Raw genomic sequence first — 20,502 nt, 5'->3', positions numbered from 1 at the left:
GCTTTCCCCAGAAAGATCAGGGTGGGCCCCCGATTCTTAACATAGCACGTAATTTAGTTCTGTGCATTGCCAGCCCAAAGATGGCCTGTTTGGCTTGGAGACGGTTAAGAGCAGGGAGGAGGCTTGCAGATCCAAGTACCGTAGCATTCTCTGCCTGGATGAATCATGCAAGCCATTTTTTTTTTTTAAATGCACCTTCCAGTTTTCTGCTGTATAACCAAAGGACATTTTCCCCATTTCTCATTCCAGTAATGCCTTGGGGGAAATTCAGAAGGTGAAGCCAATTAGGTGCAAGAACAATTTAATGAATAATTCCCAGTGTGTTTCAAATATCTTTATCAGGGGAAATTTATTCCACATTTAAATAGATGCAAAGTTGCATCTCCTTCTAGAATTTCGTTTGCAGGGGCAAGAGTGTCTCCAGGCATAACTGATGACCAATCCAGTCTTGAAACTGTGCTGTGTCTCACGCAGTATCTGCAGAAGATTATATTTTTATATTCTGCAGTACAGTGGTGCCCCACAAGACGAATTCCTCGCAAGACGGAAAACCCGCTAGACGTTTTGGAGGTGCTTCGCAAAACGAATTTCCTATGGGCTTGCTTCGCAAGACGAAAATGTCTTGCGAGTTCCTGCGGGGTTTTTCCCCTCCCCCCCTTTTTCCCAAGCCGCTTATCAGCTGATCCTAAGCTGCTAAGCAGCTTAACAGCTAAGCCGCTTATCAGCTGATCCTCTAAGCCGCTAAACCGCTTATCAGCTGATCCGCTAAGCCCGCTAAGCCACTAATAGCGCTAAGCCGCTAATGGGCTTGCTTCGCAAGACGAAAAAACCGCAAGACGAAGAGACTCGCGGAACGGATTCTTTTCGTCTTGCGAGGCACCACTGTAATCCAGAACAGCACCCTAACTTTATCCTTAGACAAGCACTGAATGTTTGTTCTTTTTAAGGGGGGGAATCCCATCCTCTGTCACCCTAATTCTGAGGACAACCAGATGGTTAACTGACCCAGATTATGCTTTGTTATTTTCTTCACTTCTCCACCATTATATATCTGTAAATTGACTAGCGCTAAAAGTTGGTTACAAATTATAAGCAGTCACAAGAACAATTCACATAAGTAAATCAATTCAGCAGTAGAAACTAAACTGAATTAAATTGCTGAACATTTAAACAACAGCAGGAAAACAGCAAAACTTAAATAGGCCAGGTCTGATTTAATCAGCCAGATTCAGACAGCAGAACGCTGAACAGAAAGCTCAAGAGAATTAAAATAGTCTTCCTAGTTGCCTTAACAGTAACAACTAAGTCACCAAGTGGACATTTTTGGGACATTTTTGTACAGTCACAGTTGCTACCGCAGAAAATGTCGTATCTCAAAAATGGCTTGAGAATGAGAGGTAGAAAATTAAAAATTTTAAAGTCATATATTCAGTTGCCCACCACACTTCTCAAATCTAGAGAAGCACCTGTGATGCTGATCCAATCAGGTGGGGAATTTTCAGATGCTCGGAGGGCCAAGGCAGAGGGGAAAGCAAAGACCAGTTAATACACCTTTTTTGAAAGCCTTGTACAGCTTTCTACAACTTTTATGACAGGTCTGTGCTTGTCCCAGGAGCTTATGTTGGTCTGTCCCCACCCTCAGGAATACTTTTAAGTAATGGGCCAGTTGCAATTGCAGACTGAGCTGTATTTCAGCCAGCGAATCTTGGAGACTAGACTTTTGCAATCACACACAGAGGTGGTTGTTGTAGGTAAGAAAATAATTAAGTTGTTTATGGTACAAATACATAACTTGGATAGAAAAGTTCCTAGTTCTAGTCTAGTCTAGAGAAGAGCAAGGTTTGCTCCTTTGTCCTCTCAGAGGATAGTTAAAGATGATCACTCATCTTGCAGTCTGAAAGAGGAGGAGGAAGTTGTGAAACAGGATGCAACCTAAGACATAATCAGTTTGGTTAGAGTGTGGTGCTGACAACACCAAGGTTGCAGGTTCGAACCCCATAAGGGACAATTGCAGGGGGCTGGACCTTCCAACCAGTGATTCTATGAAATGAACGACAAAGAGAGAGAGAGAGAGAGAGAGAGAGAGAGAGAGAGAGAGGTCAGCTCAAGAGGTTAAAGATACAGGGATGGTCTAGCAATCTGGAGGTCCTTAATTTAATGCATTCAAAGCCTCTCTTCCAACCCCCAAGCTTCCAACACAAAGTCCCTCCTGAGTTACAATACTGTATTTCGCTGTTATTATTTTAAACAAGGCTCTTTCAAAAAAGAAAAGAAAGGAAAAACTGACAAACTGGAACGTGTCCCGAGGAGGGCAACCAAAATGGTCAAAGGCCTGGAAACGATGCCTTATGAGGAACGGTTAAGGGAGCTGGACATGTTTAGCCTGGAGAAGAGGAGGTTAAGGGGTGATATGATAGCCATGTTCAAATATATAAAAGGATGTCACGTAGAGGAGGGAGAAAGGTTGTTTTCTGCTGCTCCAGAGAAGCGGACACGGAGCAATGGAGCCAAACTACAAGAAAGAAGATTCCACCTAAACATTAGGAAGAACTTCCTGACAGTGAGAGCTGTTCGACAGTGGAATTTGCTGCCAAGGAGTGTGGTGGAGTCTCCTACTTTGGAGGTCTTTAAGCAGAGGCTTGACAACCATATGACAGGAGTGCTCTGATGGTGTTTCCTGCTTGGCAGGGGGTTGGACTCGATGGCCCTTGTGGTCTCTTCCAACTCTATGATTCTATGATTCTATGAAATATCTAGGGAAATGTGGAGGTAGGATTCAGTGCAACTACTTCCAAAGACATAGTAATTATGCCAGTTTAAAGTTCCTGTATTTAGGTTCCGGATGTTGTACAGCTATTCCTTACCCTCTCAGATCCCTTAACCACAAAATTTCTGACTGGGGCCCTGACCCCAATTTACCACCTTCTAGAGCTGGTTATGGGTAAAGGTATAAGGACCCCTGACCATTTAGGTCCAGTCATGGCCGACTCTGGGGTTGCGGCGCTCATCTCGCTTTATTGGCCTAGGGAGCCGGCATACAGCTTCTGGGTCATGTGGCCAGCAGGACTAAGCCGCTTCTGGTGAACCAGAGCAGTGCACGGAAACGCCGTTTACCTTCCCGCCGGAGCGGTACCTATTTATCTACTTGCACTTTGACGTGCTTTCAAACTGCTAGGTTGGCAGGAGCAGGGACAGAGCAACAGGAGCTCACCCCGTCATGGGGATTCAAACCGCCAACCTTCTGATCGGCAAGTCCTCGGCTCTGTGGTTTAACCCACAGCACCACCCGGGTATATTGTGGCTCTTATCACATCTGGCCATGTAGGCAAAGAGCGCTGGTCCCGCAATACTTGGAGAGTCAGTTAGGTTTACCCATCCTGGCTTACCACCTCTGGATCTTGATTGTAGATCTGCAAACCTCAGGGCCTTTTTTTCCTTCTTGCAGGAAGCCCAGTCGGTCCTGACGTTTGCCATTGACAGCACTGAGAAGAAGGTGTTGATGTCAAGCACAAAGGGGACGTGTTCAGTGGAGCAGGTGAGTCTATAATGGCCTGGCCCGGGCCAGTTGCATTGAACCTCAGCGAGTTCAGATTCCACACCAAAGGTTCTCTGTGTATTTACTTGTGGCATCTGTTTGTCAGAGTCCACTTTGAATAATCTTTCAGGAGCATTCACTGCAGTTGCAAACTCACAAGGAACAATTTAAGCAGGATACACGTGCATTTGCTGCCCGCCTCTGAATGTCAGTCGCTGGGAATTGCAGGTGGGCAGAACACAATTGAAGAAGGGTGTTGATAAGCTGGAACATGGGGAGGCAAACTAAGGCTCGGGGGCCGGATCCGGCCCAATTGCATTCTAAATCCGGCGCGCGGACAGTCCAGGAATCAGAGTGTTTTTACATGAGTAAAATGTGTCCTTTTATTCAAAATGCATCTCTGGGTTATTTGTGGGGCATAGGAATTCGTCCCCCCCCCCAATATAGTCCGGCCCCGCACAAGGTCTGAGGGACAGTGGACTGGCCCCCTGTTGAAAAAGTTTGCTGACCCCTGAGCTGGAAGGTATGCAGAGGAGGGCAACCAAGATGATTGTTGTTGTTTAGTCGTTTAGTCGTGTCCGGCTCTTCGTGACCCCATGGACCAGAGCACGCCAGGCACTCCTGTCTTCCACTGCCTCCCACAGTTTGGTCAAACTCATGTTTGTAGCTTTGAGAACACTGTCCAACCATCTCGTCCTCTGTCGTCCCCTTCTCCTTCTGCCCTCCACCTTTCCCAACATCAGGGTCTTTCCCAGGGAGTCTTCTCTTCTCATGAGGTGGTCAAAGTAGGGGTCTGGAAACTAAGCCTTACAAGGAGCGCTTGAAAAGGAGCTGAGTATGTTTAGCCTGGAAAAGAGGAGACTGAGAGGAGATATGAGAGCCATCTTCAAATATCTTAAGGGCTGTCAGATGGAAGAAGGAGCATGCTTGTTTTCTCCTGCTCTGGAGGGTAGCACTCAAGTAGGCTTCAAGTTGCAAGAAGGGAGATTCTGGCTAAACATCAGGATGCTAAGAGCTGTCCGACAGTGGAACAGTCTCCCTCGGGAAGTGATGGGCTCTCCTTCATTGGAGGTTTTTAAGCAGAGGTTGGATGGCCATCTGTCATGGATTATTTAGTTGCACTGGGAATTATTCCTGCATTGGGAATTCCCTTGGGGGTCCCTCTATGATTCTTTGACCTGCTTTTGGGCATCTGATTGGCTACTGTGAGACCAAGATGCTAGCCCATCCTTTAAGGGCCTGGCCTGGGCTCTTCTTAACATCCTTCTGAAAGCAACAGCTTGACTGATTTGCCCTCAGTTAATAAAAGCAAAGGGACGCGGGTGGTGCTGTGGGTTAAACCACAGAGCCTAGGGCTTGCCGATCAGAAGGTCTGCGGTTCGAATCCCCGTGACGGGGTGAGCTCCCATTGCACGGTCCCAGCTCCTGCCCACCTAGCAGTTTGAAAGCACGAAGTACAAGTAGATAAATAGGTACCGCTCCAGCGGGAAGGTAAACAGCGTTTCCGTGCACTGCTCTGGTTCGCCAGAAGAGGCTTAGTCATGCTGGCCACATGACCCGGAAGCTGTACGCCGGCTCCCTCGGCCAGTAAAGCAAGATGAGCGCCTCAACCCCAGAGTTGGCCATGACTGGACCTAACAGTCAGGGGTCCCTTTACCTTTTAATAAAAGTAAAGCAAAACCCCGAAGTAAATAATAGGAATTGTAGTTCAAAGCAGAGGATTCAGGTTGAGGGAGGAGGCTGCCTTTAAACTTTTAAGACTGGTTACTCCAGGACAGCAAGTTGCTTCTCTGGGCTGCTGACAAGCAGGCTTTCTGTGCAGAATTGCTTTGCCGAGGCTTTCAGGTGACCTCTCTGCTGTAAACGGCTTCTCGGTTCCATTCCCATTCATTCTTGGTTCAGAGTTAATTTCTCATTCTTCTGCCTTCTTTGATCCAACCCTGATTACGCTGCTTTATTTATCCTGCGCTCTTAGGCACTTGCAGAAATATTTTTAGCAGCTGCTTGCTTGGGGGGTGATATTGATGGATTGCATTTATATACTGCTTTTCAGATAAGGCGCCCAAGGCAACTTAAAGAATAAAATGCTGTGTGTGTGTGTGTGTGTGTGTGTGTGTGTGTGTGTGCGCGTGCATTTCAAGAGCTGATGGCATGGGAACCCAGACTTGGGCTGTCCTCTTCTGCCTCCTCTCAGGACACATTGAGCAGACCTGAGTTTATGGGATTCTGCTGCTATCCTGCACTGGGAGCACTTAGCAGCCTGGGATCTCTACACTTGGCAGTACCTTTTCAGTGCCAGGTAAAGACTTAAAAAGGGGGGGGGGAGATCACCCTGGCCTGTTTAATTGTGGCTGTAGTTAAACCTTGGTGCCCTTTCTCTCTTTGTTAAGCTGTCTTCTCTATACAGTTCCCCTGGCTCAAAATAACAAGTGGGGAGAGAGATAGAGAGAGAGAGACTATGCTGCGTAATGGTTAAAGCATGGGTAGGCAAGCTAAGGCCTGGGGGCCGGATCTGGCCCAATCGCCTTCTAAATCCAGCCCGCCGATGGTCCGGGAATCAGTGTGTTTTTACATTAGTAGAATGTGTCTTTTTATTTAAAATGCATCTCTGGGTTATTTGTGAGGCCTGCCTGGTGTTTTTACATGAGTAGAATGTGTCCTTTTATTTAAAATGCATCTCTGTGTTATTTGTGGGACATAGGAATTCATTTATTTCCCCCCCAAATTATAGTCTGGCCCCCCACAAGGTCTGAGGGACAATGCCCCCCTGCTGAAAAAGTTTGCTGACCCCTGGGTTAGAGTTTTGGACTAGCACCTGGGAGAGCAGGGTTCGAGTCCCTACTCTGTCATGAAGTTCACTGGGTGACTTTGGGCTAGTCACCATCTCTTAGCCTAACCTACTTCACAGTGTTGTTGTGAGGATGAAATGGGGAGGAAGAGGAGAAGCACGTACAGTATGGCCTCGAGATCCTTGGAATATAAAGGCGGTATTTAAATGTAATAAATAAAACAAGGGAAAAATTGTGGCATTAAGTTAAAACCACCAGACCACAAAGAGCCCCATTCTGATTGTTCGTGGGACTCTGGTCATCGCTTGGCCTGGATTCTGTACACTGGGTTGATAATAATAATAATTTATTATTATCACGGTCGGAGACCAGCTTACACTGGGTTGACGTTGGAGTGCTTTCTCCTCGCAGCCCTTGGGTGCCATTCTGTTCTTTCCTCATTAACATTCGGGTGATGGCTTTGCCGTGCCTTACCTTGTGGCGGGGTGTGTGTGTGTGTGTCCATGGCGCACTCAGGATGGAGGTGGTCTGTTACCATGGAAACTGTGGCTCAGGTGATATATTGCATGGAGTCCCGGGCCCTGCTTCCCTCTTGCCCCTTTGCTGTGCCGTTTTTGCCAGTTGCTCTCTGTGGAGTTTTATGGTGCTTCGAAAGGGGAAAATGCAGCCTGCAGGATCCGCGGCGGCAAATGGCTGCTTCCCTAGGAAACTACCATATTTTCCACTCCATAAGATGCACCTAGTTTTTAGCGGAGGAAAACAAGAAAAAAAATATATTCTGAACGAAACAGTAGGTGTATGATTTTTGTGGTTCATGCTGTGGCCACAGACATGATATGTGATTTGACGGTGAGTTTGGGGTAGCCCTATGCAAAAAATCCTGAGAATCCATGTGGATCCGTGCTTTGTAACCACGTTTTTGCACCATTGCAGCCCCACGAAACAGTCGATGCATGATTCTTTGGTGCAGGCTGTAGCCATGGACATGCTATGTGATCTGATGGTGAATTTGGGGTGACCCAATGCAAAAACCCTGAGGACCCATGGGCTTTTACCTCCGCCCTCCCAGGCAGCCTCCTTTATCTCTAGAGCCCCTTATCTCCCTCCCTATCGCTTGCTGATCAGCTGCTCAGCAGCTTTGTTTCAACACCCACTTCCCTCTTTCTAAAAAAAAAAAAAAGCACAATTTGCTTTTTGCCCCTGGGCAGTTCGGCTCCAGGGACCACGCATTTGCTCCCTAAGATGCACAGACATTTCCCCTTACTTTTTAGGAGGAAAAAAGTGTGTCTTATGGAGTGAAAAATACGGTAATGGCTGCCGTGGTAGTAAGAAAGAATATCAGTGCCACTGCCGAGGCTAGAACTAGTTCTCTCGTTGCTCTTTATTGTGTCTGAATTCATTTCAGGATCGTGCTCCGCATCTGCTCTCTCATTTTGGGATGTATGGGGTTGTAGCTGCCCTCAGGTCTTGACCGCTGAAGACCAGCGGACCACAGGCATGGAGCCCGTTTGAGCAGGCCAGCGGCCGGTCGCTGTCTCGGTCACCGAACATCTGGAGCTCCTGCTCCAGTCTCCTTAAATTGCTCTTGACAGCCTGTTTTGGCGGGAGCCTTGGAAAGCCGTCCGCCAGTCACGTTTATTGGATGTATCCGTCTGAATTGGCCGGGCCATCTGTCCCTCCTCATCCATCACCTCTTGTTTGCTCTCCCAAGGCAGAAAAGTGAGGGGAGGGGGGATTTATTCATGAAAGGGGGGGGGGCGATACAGGTATCTGCGTCAGGTACACAGGGCCTTCGAAGGGGGGCCTGTGTGAATTGCTTCCTCTCTTCCTCCCCTCAGAAGACATTTAGGAAGCCGCTTAGTATTCCTGTCGTGGGCTGCGGAGTCGTTTCTCATTACTGTTGCCTCGGCCCTGCCAAACGGCTTGGAACGCCAGCCCGTCCTGCTCTAAAGGAACAATTATGAACGCTAATGTGCTATTGAACGGAGGTGGCAGCCAGGCGCCATTAATTAGACAAGTGTTTCTGTCGAGAGAAAGGGGGGGAGCAGAAATTGCTTTTGTTTTGGGGTGAATTCTAATCAGTTTAGTGCTTTTTTAAAAAGAGAGAGAGAGAGAGAGAGAGGAAGATGCCGAAACAGAAAAATGCAAACTGTTATTTCCTCCTCTCCGAGGTTCATCTAACATATTGTGAGGCATCTTTTATGGTGAGAGTCGAGGAAGCGGAAAGTGGTTGCAATGGAGTTCCTTATACATGCCCCCCCTACAAATTATATCCATATAAGCCACCGGAATAATATTTATGATTCACCAGGAACCTTCACCAGGAAGTTCCAAGGCAGGTCAGACCGAAAAACAACACTAAAAACAAATGATGATTGCAACTCGAGACATATAAATATATATAATATCAAAAACTAGGGTAAAGAAATATGTGTTTGGCATTCTCCAAAGCGTTCATAGCAAAGCTGTCAGGTGCACTTGTGTGGGGAAGGAATTCCATAACTTAGGGAAGTGATTCTCGGAGGGTGTGGCTCGTCACATTGGAGAGGATGGCAAGAGTGGCAGGAAGATTCAAGGATGATCAAAGAAACATTTAAATATTTCAGAGTGGTATGGTATTACTATAAAAGTCTTTTTTAAAAAATTTGCATAATATGGATAGATACCTTTTCAAAACGAGAGCAAGACCATCAGGTGATACTGAGGACAATCCCAGTTGTGTTTTCCAGTATATTTGCTATCAATAAAAAAAATTGTTGTGACACAAGCAAATATTTATTCTGAACGTGTGGCCCAGAGCAAGAAGTTTGAGAACCACTGATTTAGGGACTGCCACAAATAATGGACTCTCCTGGGCTGCCACTCTCTCCCCCCCCCCCAAGCTTCTGAGGGTGGCAGAACTACCAAGAGGGTCACCTCTGCTTATTTTAACACCTGGGAAGAAGGTCTCATAGAGTTGGAAGGGACCCCTGTGGTCATCTAGTCCAACCCCCTGCAATGCAGGAATTACAGCTAAAGCATCCCTGACAGCCTCCAATGAACCTTCTGAGGTGGCCCGTTCCACTGTCAAGCAACTCTTACTGCCAGAAAGTTCTTCCTGTAAATGAAGAAGTAAAATTGGTTATGGTGCAGTGGGCGAAGGACTATCGATATAACATACAGATGGCGGAATGGGAAAATTTATGGAGAAGGGAACTGAAATTTATGAAGATCAGATGCTACATCAGATGGTATATCACCCCCAGCAAATTGGCCAAAATGTACAAAACCAACTCAGATTTAGGCTGGAGGTGTAGAGAGCTAGAGGGAACAATGTACCACATGTGGTGGGGTTGCAAAAAAAATTGAAATAGCTTTTGGGAACTTAGATATAATGAATTTTAAAAAATGTTTAAAACAACATTTATCAAAAAACTGGAAGCCTTCCTCTTAGGTCAGGGGTCGGCAAGGTTTACCTCACACTGGGCCGGTTCACTCCAGTGGAGATGCATCTGTGGGCCGGATGTGCGCCCGCGATTTCCAGCGCCACAGAAGCGAGTCCCCATGCCAGTTTAGCGCAGTGCGTGGGGACTCGCCGAGCGGGTGGCTTGGTTCTGGGGCGGCTCGTGGGCCGCTTGTGGCCCATGGCCCTTAGGTTGCCTACCCCTGTTTAGGTATTACGGCATCAGCCATTCCAAGAGAGAAAAGGAGGGGTTTTTTGTAGCAACAACAGCAGCGAGGATACTGGTTGCCAAGGGGTGGGAAGGAGATAAAATCCCATCACTGGAGAGCCAGTGTGGTGTAGTGGTTAAGAGCGGTAGACTCATAATCTGGTGAACGGGGTTCGCGTCTCTGCTCCTCCACATGCAGCTGCTGGGTGACCTTGGGCCAGTCACACTTCTCTGAAGTCTCTCAGCCCCACTCACCTCACAGAGCGTTTGTTGTGGGGGAGGAAGGGAAAGGAGAATGTGAGCCGCTTTGAGACTCCTCAGGGTAGTGATAAAGCGGGATATCAAATCCAAACTCCTCTTCTTCAAAAGAGGAGTGACAAATTAAACTGCTTGAATATATGGAACTAGCGAATATGACAGAAAAGATCAGGGATAGATCAACCCAAAAGTTTAAAAAGGAATGGGAGATTTACAGGCAATATTTAAAAGAAAATTGTCCCCATATTAAAACTTTAGAATGCAGCCAATCAGAAGCCGAGGAAGTCGTGTCAGACGTTCGGGTTCCAAAGAACGTACGCAAACTGGGACACTCCCTTCTGGGTTTGCGGCATTCGGGAGCCAAAACGTTCGACTCGCAAGGCATTCAGGATCCAAGGTACAACTGTGTAGTGACTTGAGGGACAGGGAGGGCCCTCTGGCCCATGGCTTGAATGTGGCCCTCCAAGCTTCACCAGCTGACCGATGGGACTGTGCCCAAGCCGTACCCCATCTTCCTGAGCACCCCTCCTGTCAGCCCTTCTGCAACCCTTTACAAGCCTGGCAGGAAGGTGGAATTGGAACTGTGCTTGTTCATGCCTTTTGCTTCCCCAAAAGGGAGAGAAGAGGGGTTTGTAGGAAGCTCTTGCCTTCTGCCACAAAGAGCCCTATGGTACGAAGAGAGCCGTGGTCTCTACGTTACTCCTCCTCCTTCCTGGGAGCCACTCCAGCGCCCCAGGAGCTGGGGTGTCGGCCGTGAATGGCACACAGAGCCAGCATCCATCAGCAGCTGCCGAATCCTCTGCTGGAGGAAAGATTTGCCTCTCGCAAGAGCAACAGGCGGCAAGAACACAGGCAATAAATAATTACGATTTACCTTCCATCGCCGGCATGAGCTCGGAGACACCAGCCGCATGCTAACGCTGCTGGCTTGGAAACCGTGCTGTGTAGAGGATGAGAAGGAAGGGAGGACAACGTTTCCCATCATTTTCAGCCGCAGCCGAGAGCTGCCTGGTCCCCGCAGTGTTCTTGTTCTGCCTCCTCCTTCCCTGCGGCTCCTGAGCCAGGCGGGTTTTGCTTGGCTGGCTTCTGCAGCAGCGCTTTAAATCTACTTCATAGGTGGCTGTCTGGAAAAAAACTGGTCCTCTGCCCACAAAAGGAGAAGGAGGTGATAAGCCCTTAAGCTGTGGCAAGGTTTGGGCGCAGGGGGTGAGAGACAGAGAAAGCAGAACAGTCCACCATCTAGTTTCAAAAAGTCACCCCCCCATTATACTTCACCTTAGTTGTTGTGTTGTATAGCTTCAATTGATGGCTGTTGTCTTCATATTTCTATGTAAATAGATTTGTGAGGTTGCATTTAATGTGGGGTGTGTGTTTCTTTTGCAGCCTCTCACATCCATCTTTGGCCATACGCCCCTTCAAGTTCTCTCCATTGTTCTTTGCCATTTGTGGAAAATAATAATAATAATAATAATAATAATAATAATAATAATAATAATAATAATAATTATTATTATTATTATTATTTATTAATTATACCCCACCCATCTGACTGGGCTTCCCCAGCCACTCTGGGCAGCTTCCAACAAAATATCAAAATACCATAATACATCAAACATTAAAAGCTTCCCTAAACAGGGCTGCCTTTAGATGTCTTCCAAAAGTCTGGTAGTTGTTGTTCTCTTTGACATCTGGTGGGACGGCATTCCACAGGACGGGCGCCACTACCGAGAAGCCCCTCTGCCTGGTTCCCTGTAACTTGGCTTCTCGCAGTGAGGGAACTGCCAGAAGGCCCTCGGTGCTGGACCTCAGTGTCCGGGTAGAATGATGGGGGTGGAGAAGCTCCTTCAGATATACTGGACCGAGGCCATTTAGGGCTTTAAAGGTCAGCACCAATGAATTGTGCTCGAAAACGTACTGGGAGCCAATGTAGGTCTTCCAAGACCAGTGTTATGTGGCCTCGGCGGCCGCTCCCAATCACCAGTCTAGCTGCTGCTGGTCTTGGTAGAGTTGGAAGGGACCCCGAGGGTCATCCAGACCAACCCCCTGCAACGCAGGAATCTTACCTAGATCATTCATGACAGATGGCCACCCAACATCTGCTTAAAAACCTCCAGAGAAGGAGAGCCCACCAGTGGGAGCCTGTTCCACTGTCAAACAGCTGTTGCCTCCACACAAGCCTTGCTGTTAGTTTTAGATCGCCCACCCATCGCATATTGGTCACCCCCTTGGTCTTTTGAACTTGTAGGGTCTCCATGCAAACCCAGCCTTATTCCATCGGCCCAGATCACCTCTTGCCACGTGTCCTGCATGTGTCCATTTTAACTTTGTGGCCTTTCCCACTAAATCTGTAGCTTTCCATCTTGGTCCTATCCGATTATTTGTTTTTCCATCTTCTAATGATATTCCTAGAATTGCAAGCTTCATGGCATGCTATGACATTCGTAAGCTGTCCTTATTTCTCTCTCTCATGGTCTAGTTGCACTACATATCACAGTGACACATCCCTTAGTTGCATTCTGTTTGGATTTCTGTAATGTGCTCTACATGCGACTGCTCAGAAACTTCAGCTGGCTCAGAGAGCTGCAGCCAGAATCTTGACCGGGGCTGGTTATAGGGAGCTGTTGCAACAACTCACCTAGACAGCATCTTAAAAAGCAGAGACATCACCTTGCCCACAAAGGTCCGTATAGTCAAAGCTATGGTTTTCCCAGTAGTGATGTATGGAAGTGAGAGCTGGACCATAAAGAAGGCTGATCGCCGAAGAATTGATGCTTTTGAATTCTGGTGCTGGAGGAGACTCTTGAGAGTCCCATCGACTGCAAGAAGATCAAACCTCTCCATTCTGAAGGAAATCAGCCCTGAGTGCTCACTGGAAGGACAGGTCCTGAAGCTGAGGCTCCAAGACTTTGGCCACCTCAGGAGAAGAGAAGACTCCCTGGAAAAGACCCTGATGTTGAGAAAGATGGAGGGTACAGGGGGAAGGGGACGACAGAGGACAAGATGGTTGGATAGTGTTCTCGAAGCTACAGTGGTGCCCCGCAAGACGAATGCCTCGCAAGACAAAAAACTCGCTAGACGAAAGGTTTTTTCATTCGCGATTTGCCTCGCAAGACGAATTCCCCTATGGGCTTGCTGCGCAAGACGAAAACGTCTTGCGACTTTGTTAAACCGTTTAAACCGTGCTTCGCAAGAAGAAAAATTCGTTAGACGGCAAAAATTGCGGAACGAATTAATTTCGTCTTGCGGGGCACCACTGTACTAGCATGAGTTTGACCAAACTGCGGGAGGCAGTGGAAAACAGGAGTGCCTGGCGTGCTCTGGTCCAGGGGGTCACGAAGAGTCGGACACGACTAAACGACTCAGCAACAACAACACAACAACTCAATTGGCTACCAGTTTGTTTCCTTGCACAATTTTGACCTATAATGCCCTTTACGGGGCCCGTATTCCCTCATATGATCCTGCCTTGGTTCTGAGATCTTCTGCGGAGGCCCTTATCTCGGTCTTGCCACCCTCACAGACACACAAGACAGGGCCTTCTTGGTGGTTGCTCCCAGACTTTAGAACTCCCTCCTTGGAAAAGCTAGACTGGCTCCCTCTTTGCTGTCCTTCCACCTTCTTGTTCCAGTGCAGGCTTTTGGAAATTGACTTATTTTTAGTTAAAGGATTGGTGCTGTGCTGTTTTTATTATAATTAATGGCATGCCTTTGATTCATTTTTAACCAATTCTATTAATGTTTAAGTGTTGATTCCCCTCACCCCCATGTTTTTAGCTGGCTAAATAATGGGTGGCTAATCCAGTTTGAAACAACTAGCTCTTTGCAGTTGGCTGTACTTTCTGTGGTCCAGCACCGAGCCATGACTGCATTTCTTCCACCCGTCGAGACTTGGGAGCTTCAGAACGCTCAGCTCAGAGATGCCTGTCAGTCCAGCGGAAGAAGGCCAGGGAGGAAATTAAAACAACCCCTTTTAACTCTCCTGATAACAGCTGCTGAACGACGCAGTGGCAGATTTCCATCAAATTTCCTTGCATTTTAACAAACGGCACAATAGCTAGATTTGGGGTGGCAGAGCAGGGGTCCAAGTGCGTTGGTTGGGTGGCCTGGAAGATTCATCTTTTCATCTCCTGTTGCTCTGATTGCATCACCCTTTCCCTTAAGCACTGCCCTCCATCATGCTTTAATAAAACTCTTCATCACTTGGTGTCTGTCTCTGTCTCCTATCTTGCTTTTTCACCTTCACCCTCTGCCCATCAGCTTTCCTCTGTGGCCTGCCCCTCTCTCCCGCTATGTTCTCCCCCCTGCTAAGGAAAATCACTCCTCGTCCCCCACCCCATAATTTGAGTGGGACAAGCTCTTGGGACCCCCGTTTTCAGCACAGCTTTCTCTCAGCCCTCCAGTTTCAACTGGCTAGCAGGCCGCGAGCTTGACCTACCCGGAGGCCTGTCTGGATTTAGACCAGCTCCTGGAAGGAGCACAGCAGCTGAGTGGGAAGAGAGAGGTAGTCTTGGGTGCTGAGGGCAGAGGTTGGAACAGCACATCTTGTATTGCCTAGTGCAGGGGTTGGCAATCTTTACCGGCCATGGGCTGGATCACTCCCATCATCTGTGGGCTGGACTGGTGCAGCGCAATGCCAGAGATCACGTCTGCGCATGTCCATGGCACTGGAAATCGCTTCTGCGCATGCCCAGACGCCAAAAATCGTGACTGAACAGAAGCAATTTTCGGCGTCTGGACATGTGCAGATGCGATTTCTGGTATCTGCACATGTGCAGATGCCATTTCTGGTGCCACTTGATGAGTCGCTGCGCTGTGGGCGGCTTGGTTTGCGGGCGGCTTGTGGGCCGGTAAAACGGTCTTCGTGGGCCACATCCGGCCCATGGGCCACACGTTGCCGACTCCTGGCCTAGTGTGAAAGGTTCCCCATTTCCTGCTTATTTATAAAGGACCCTTCCCCCATTTCCCCCCACTCTTCCACCTTCTCAGAATTGAGCCCTCCCTTCACATTGCGGGGGAAGAAATGAGGAAGTTTCTATTCCTTGCCATTGTGAAGATAGGCTTGAAAGTATGTGGGCCCAATGTCTTGAGATTTCCGGCCATGAATGCCAGTGGGAAACAGGGCTTCAGCATCCAGGCACTGAGCAGAAGCAGGAAGAAATCACACAGAATTGTGGAAACTGTGGCAGAAAATGAGAGTGAAGACGAGACACATTATTCAGGTTTCCTTGACATGGGTTTCGGGTGGCTCTGACACAGAAGAAGAAGAAGAAGAGTTTGGATTTGATATCCTGCTTTATCACTACCCTAAGGAGTCTCAAAGCAGCTAACAATCTCCTTTCCTTTCCTCCCCCACAACAAACACTCTGTGAGGTGAGTGGGGCTGAGAGACTTCAGAGAAGTGTGACTAGCCCAAGGTCACCCAGCAGCTGCATGTGGAGGAGCGGAGACGCGAACCTGGTTCCCCAGATTACGAGTCTATCACTCTTAACCACTACACCACACTGGCTCTCTGCTGGATCAGGCTAAAGGCCCACCTAATCCTGTGCCCTCTTCCCCCAGCGGCCAACCACATGCCCGTGGGAAACCTGTAAGTGGAACCCGACCTCAAGAGCAGACTCTCCCCCTCTTGTGGTTTTCGGCAGCTGGTATTGCTGCCTCTGACCGTGGAGGCACAGCGTAGCCATCATGGCTGATGGTTTCCACTCCATTGCTTAAAGCACACCAGACATGGTTTTACAGCTGTGTGAGGGGGAAACTACAGCTTTGGGGATTCCTCTGGAGAAGTTCTTGGGCTTTTACAACCAGCACTGGACGTACATTAAGGCTTTGGCGTGGATCACTCCGCAGCGTCAAAATGGGCCCCATGCATAGTGGGCGAAAGAAGCAAAATGAATTGGGGGGGGAGAGAGGCTTCTTTGCGAATCCTTCGCCTCTCCCTCCTCAGAGAGGCCTTCCTGGCACTTTGAGGCCTGCCCCTGTGCGTTACCGTGGCAGCCAAGACGCTTCAGGGGAAAGAGCAGGAGGGCACGCTTACTTCCCTCTCCTGGCACTGCACTCCGTGTGGCGAACGTGCCCGCTTGCGGAACGCGCCGGAAGATTGATGCGACGTCGTATTGAGCGGGAGGACCGAGCCGGTTCCCTTATTTGTAGCCGTTTGTCCACGTTCCAGCTCGCCGTGTCCGTAAATCACTTGCCAGATGCAGCCGCCTCCCAGCGCACGCCTTTGCCGACAGGCGGGTTAAGACGCTGAAGCCGCTGCTGCTGCCGCTGCCACCCTGGCCCTGCCACATGTGTGCCAGGGCTGGTAATTGAGTTGGGAAGTCCTCGCGAGGGACCTGACAGTCCTGGCGGGCAGCTTGTCTGCCATGTCAAGTAGGGGAAGAGAGGGAGCTGAGATCTCTATCCTTGTTTTTGTGTCTTTTGGACACTTTCCCCCTCGCATATAAATGGACTAATTAAGACGCAAGGAACGTCGGTGGGGAGCATGGCGGCGGCGGCTTTTGACCCCCCCCATTCTTCACAGAGGTTGCTGGGGGGGGGTCGGCGAAGCAGCGCTGAGGTTTAATTGGCCTCAGGGAGCTGGCGGGAGACGGGTAGCGAGGCAGGATTTTTTCCTTTCTTGCATCTGATTTCTTCTTCTCTTTCCCCCGCCCCCAGGGAAAGGCCTTTTGTTGCTCAGCCCTTTGATAGCTCCCTGCCTTTCGTCTCCCTACTGAGATCCTTCCTCTCATTCTCTCTCTGCACCCTTTCTACCCCATATAAAAAAAAAACCCTCGCTTTCTTCTCGGCGTAACTTTTGTTCTCTTCCTTTCCCCTCTATCCTTGGTTTCCTTTCCATCTGCCTGCTTGGGGCTGGAATTGGCAAGCCGGCTGCGGGAAGCCAGTGGTGGGCTTTGCAAAAGCAGGCATTGATTCATTCTGTCGGGAGCTGGGCCCTGCAGGCTGCCCAGGACCAGTTCCCATCGCTGCAGAGCAGGAGGTAGGCAGAAAATCAGCATGCACAGGTGTCAAGACTCTGCCCTGACAGAGGGAGCCCAGCCCAGCCCGGAGCTATATGTACATAAAACAGGTGCTAGTACAGTGGTACCTTGGGTTAAGAACTTACTAATTCATTCTGGAGGTCCGTTCTTAACCTGAAACCGTTCTTAACCTGAGGTACTACTTTAGCCGCCGCCGCGCGATTTCTGTTCTCATCCTGGAGCAAAGTTCTTAACTTTCTGGGTTAGCAGAGTCTGTTACCTGAAGCGTCTGTAACCCGAGGTACCACTGTACAGGGTTGGTCCTCCAAGATCACCTGATTGCCTGGGGGAATTCCCTCAGAGCCAAATCAGTAGTAGCCTTGGGACGTAATTAGGGCTGGGCAATATATTGAGACATCATCACAAACTGGTTTAGAATCTGTATCGTGATGTCAGTTTCATAATTTTTGACCTGGCAATATATTGCAAATCATGGTGTGTGTGTGTGTGTGTGTGTGTGTGTGTGTGTGTGTGTGTGTGTGTGCTATGCAGAAATCACAAGGCAGGGAAAACGATGAAGCCAGCCAGTGTTCCTACAGAGCTCCATCCTTATTCCAGACATGATATATTGGTATATGGCAGTGATAGATCACAATGTTGAAAACCAGATAATCGGCCAGCCCTAGGCTCAGGGTTCACACCAGGCAGTGTGGGGCAGTGGGGCCACCCATTCAGCTGGCTGCAGCAGATCCGATCAGCCTCTTGCCTCTCCAAATCATCTTTGCATCATTCCAAGCTGCTGGCATTGCAGTGGGCTTGCTTGTCGAAAGCTCCAGGTCCGGATCTTTTTCCTATCATGAAGGTGATAATGATTACTTATATTCACCTGTCAATGAAAGCAACTTACATTAAAAAAAACAACCAGAAAAAATTTCCAGAGGTAACAACGACAATAAAACCAGGAGTGAGCGAAAGCTAAAACACTAGTCCAAAGTACAGTATGTACTTTGGGGAACAAATCCTGCCCACCCCACTTAAAGAATGAGTACGAAAAAGGAGAGGAGCTTTTGAAACATGTCGCTCTGTCTGTCAGCCTAACCCAGGGGTCAGCAAACCTTTTCAGCAGGGGGCCGGTCCACTGTCCCTCAGACCTTGTGGGGGGCCGGACTATATTTTGAAGGGGAAAAAAGTGAACGAATTCCTGTGCCCCACAAATAACCCAGAGATGCATTTTAAATAAAAGCACACATTCTACTCACTTAAAAACACACTGATTCCCGGACCTTCCACCGGCCGGATTGAGAAGGCAATTGGGTCGGATCCGGCCCCCGGGCCTTAATTTGCCTACCCATGGCCTAACCCACTGATGGCTACTGCTAATGATGGCTGCATCCTGGCTCTGGGCTCAGAGGCAACATGCCTCTCAAGGCCAGTCGCTGGGGGAGAACAGCGAGAGGAGGCTGCTGTGCTCCTGCCCTTGCTTGCGGGGGCCCCTTCAAGGACCTGTGGGAAGGCAGGGGCTGGGCCAGATGGGCTTTTGGTCTGGCCCACCAGGGCTCTCCTTCCTTCCTTGGGAAGCTGTGATTCAGAGGTCACTCTGGACTCCCTGCGAAAGTGTAGGCATAAAGAATAGTCAATGGGCTTACTTGGGAGGAAGCTTTTAGGTGGATTGATGCATGTCTGAGGACACTCCCTGTGATCCTGAGGCTGCAGAAGAGTCTCCTCAGTAATCTGTTCGGGAGCTACCGGTACTCTTTTAAAAAGTGTGCCTCCGGTGACATCTTTCTGGCCCCAGGTACAGTGGTACCTCAGGTTACAGACCCTTCAGGTTACAGACGCTTCAGGTTACAGACTCCGCTAACCCAGAAATAGTACGTCAGATTAAGAACTTTGCTTCAGGATGAGAACAGAAATTGCGCGGCAGCAGTGGGAGGCCCCATAAGCTAAAGTGGTACCTCAGGTTAAGAACAGTTTCAGGTTAAGAACGGACCTCCGGAACGAATTAAGTTCTTAACCCGAGAAACAACTGTATAGACTTGCCTTCCCACTCCGAGGTGGCACTGTTTGGTTTGTGTGGCTCCTGCATGTTTTTAAATGGGCACAAAACGCTTGGAAACCCTTGGGTAACAAGTCGAATCATAAGTAATAAAGCCATGGTAAGGAACATGGGGCTCTGGTGCATTGCTGCAGGGGAGAGTTTGCTGGAACCATCAAGGGCAAGCACTGCCACTTGCCTGGCCGGACACACACACACATCTGGGAGACGGGCAGGGATTGGTTTTGCTGCTATTTATGTGCTTTGTAATTTATTGTCAGGCGTTATTTCAGCATCTGTTAACTTGAGATGTCTCTTTGGCCTACCAGTGTGGCGTTTAGTTTCATAGCTGTTAACGCATTGTCTTGAAATGTCGTACTTTGTGTTGTGCGTTCTTGTTTTGAGCACGGTTCTGCCATGGAAAAGCGGCCTACACACAAACTCACGATGATGGCGATGGTCGATTCCAAGGGTAAACCAAAACTGTAGGAGCTGGGGAAGCTGAAACTGACTACAGGTTCCCTCGCAGAGGAGAACTGACTGCCAAAATCTCCGCCATATGCCACCTTCAACAATGCTGTTGCCCTCGAGTGTGCTACTATGGCTTTTTTTTGGGGGGGGGACCCTTTTCCCCTCCCCCAGATCTTTAGGGACCCTTTCCCCTTCCAGCATAACCACCTCTCTTCCTCTCCACAGCTCCAGAAATGTATTGCCGCTTCCCAGCTAGCTTCTGACGCCATCTTCCAGTTCTATCGCGATTCGGCTCACCGGAAATACTCCAAGTGGTGACTCTTCAACCCCTAAGTGGAACGGAGCAGAGACTTGACCGCTTAAAAATGACGCTACGTGGCGTTGGCTGGATCAGTGCGCCTCCCCACGCACCTCCAGCCTTCATACTTGTGCATCCTTTGCTCCGAAAGGAGAGGTGCCGTTTGATCAGACTGCCGTTAACAGAGATTGTGGAAAGGGCTGTGGGTTAAGATGACAGGATCCTGAAAAAGCTGGGCCTTCGTTGCCACGGGCTGTGCACTGTGGCGCTCCATATCTGCCCTCCCCGAGCACATGGGCTTCCAGCTCTCTCACATTTTGGTAAGCACGTGTCTCCCCCCCACACTCCCCAATGAAAGACATTGTTTCCGCACAGATTGCGAGGTGGCTGTCTCTCAGCTTGGCCTAGTTGTGAAGCCAAGTTCTTCCTTTTGGATCCTCTGCTCTCTGCTTTGCCTAAAATAGTTTTTTTTTGTCTGTGTGGACATTAAAGAGCATGTTTTCCCTTT

At 48.9% G+C, this 20,502-nt stretch overlaps 1 protein-coding gene across 2 annotated transcripts in view; it reads left to right on the top strand.

Annotated features, from left to right (window-relative positions):
• The window catches only part of EXOSC5 (exosome component 5), a 41,624-nt gene extending 21,122 nt beyond the window's left edge, over positions 1 to 20,502 (top strand). For both annotated transcript variants that reach the window (XM_083516023.1, XM_083516022.1), the window contains exons 5-6: positions 3,446 to 3,535; positions 19,922 to 20,502. In XM_083516023.1, coding sequence (XP_083372149.1) covers positions 3,446 to 3,535; positions 19,922 to 20,014 — 183 coding nt within the window. In that variant the 3' untranslated portion in view covers positions 20,015 to 20,502. The remainder of the gene's footprint in view (positions 1 to 3,445; positions 3,536 to 19,921) is intronic.

Source organism: Podarcis liolepis (assembly GCF_965112155.1).
Source record: "Podarcis liolepis genome assembly, chromosome: 7".
Lineage (NCBI taxonomy): Eukaryota > Metazoa > Chordata > Lepidosauria > Squamata > Lacertidae > Podarcis > Podarcis liolepis.
The sequence above is the reverse complement of the archived record's forward strand: the minus strand, read 5'-3'. Positions and strand labels throughout refer to the sequence as shown.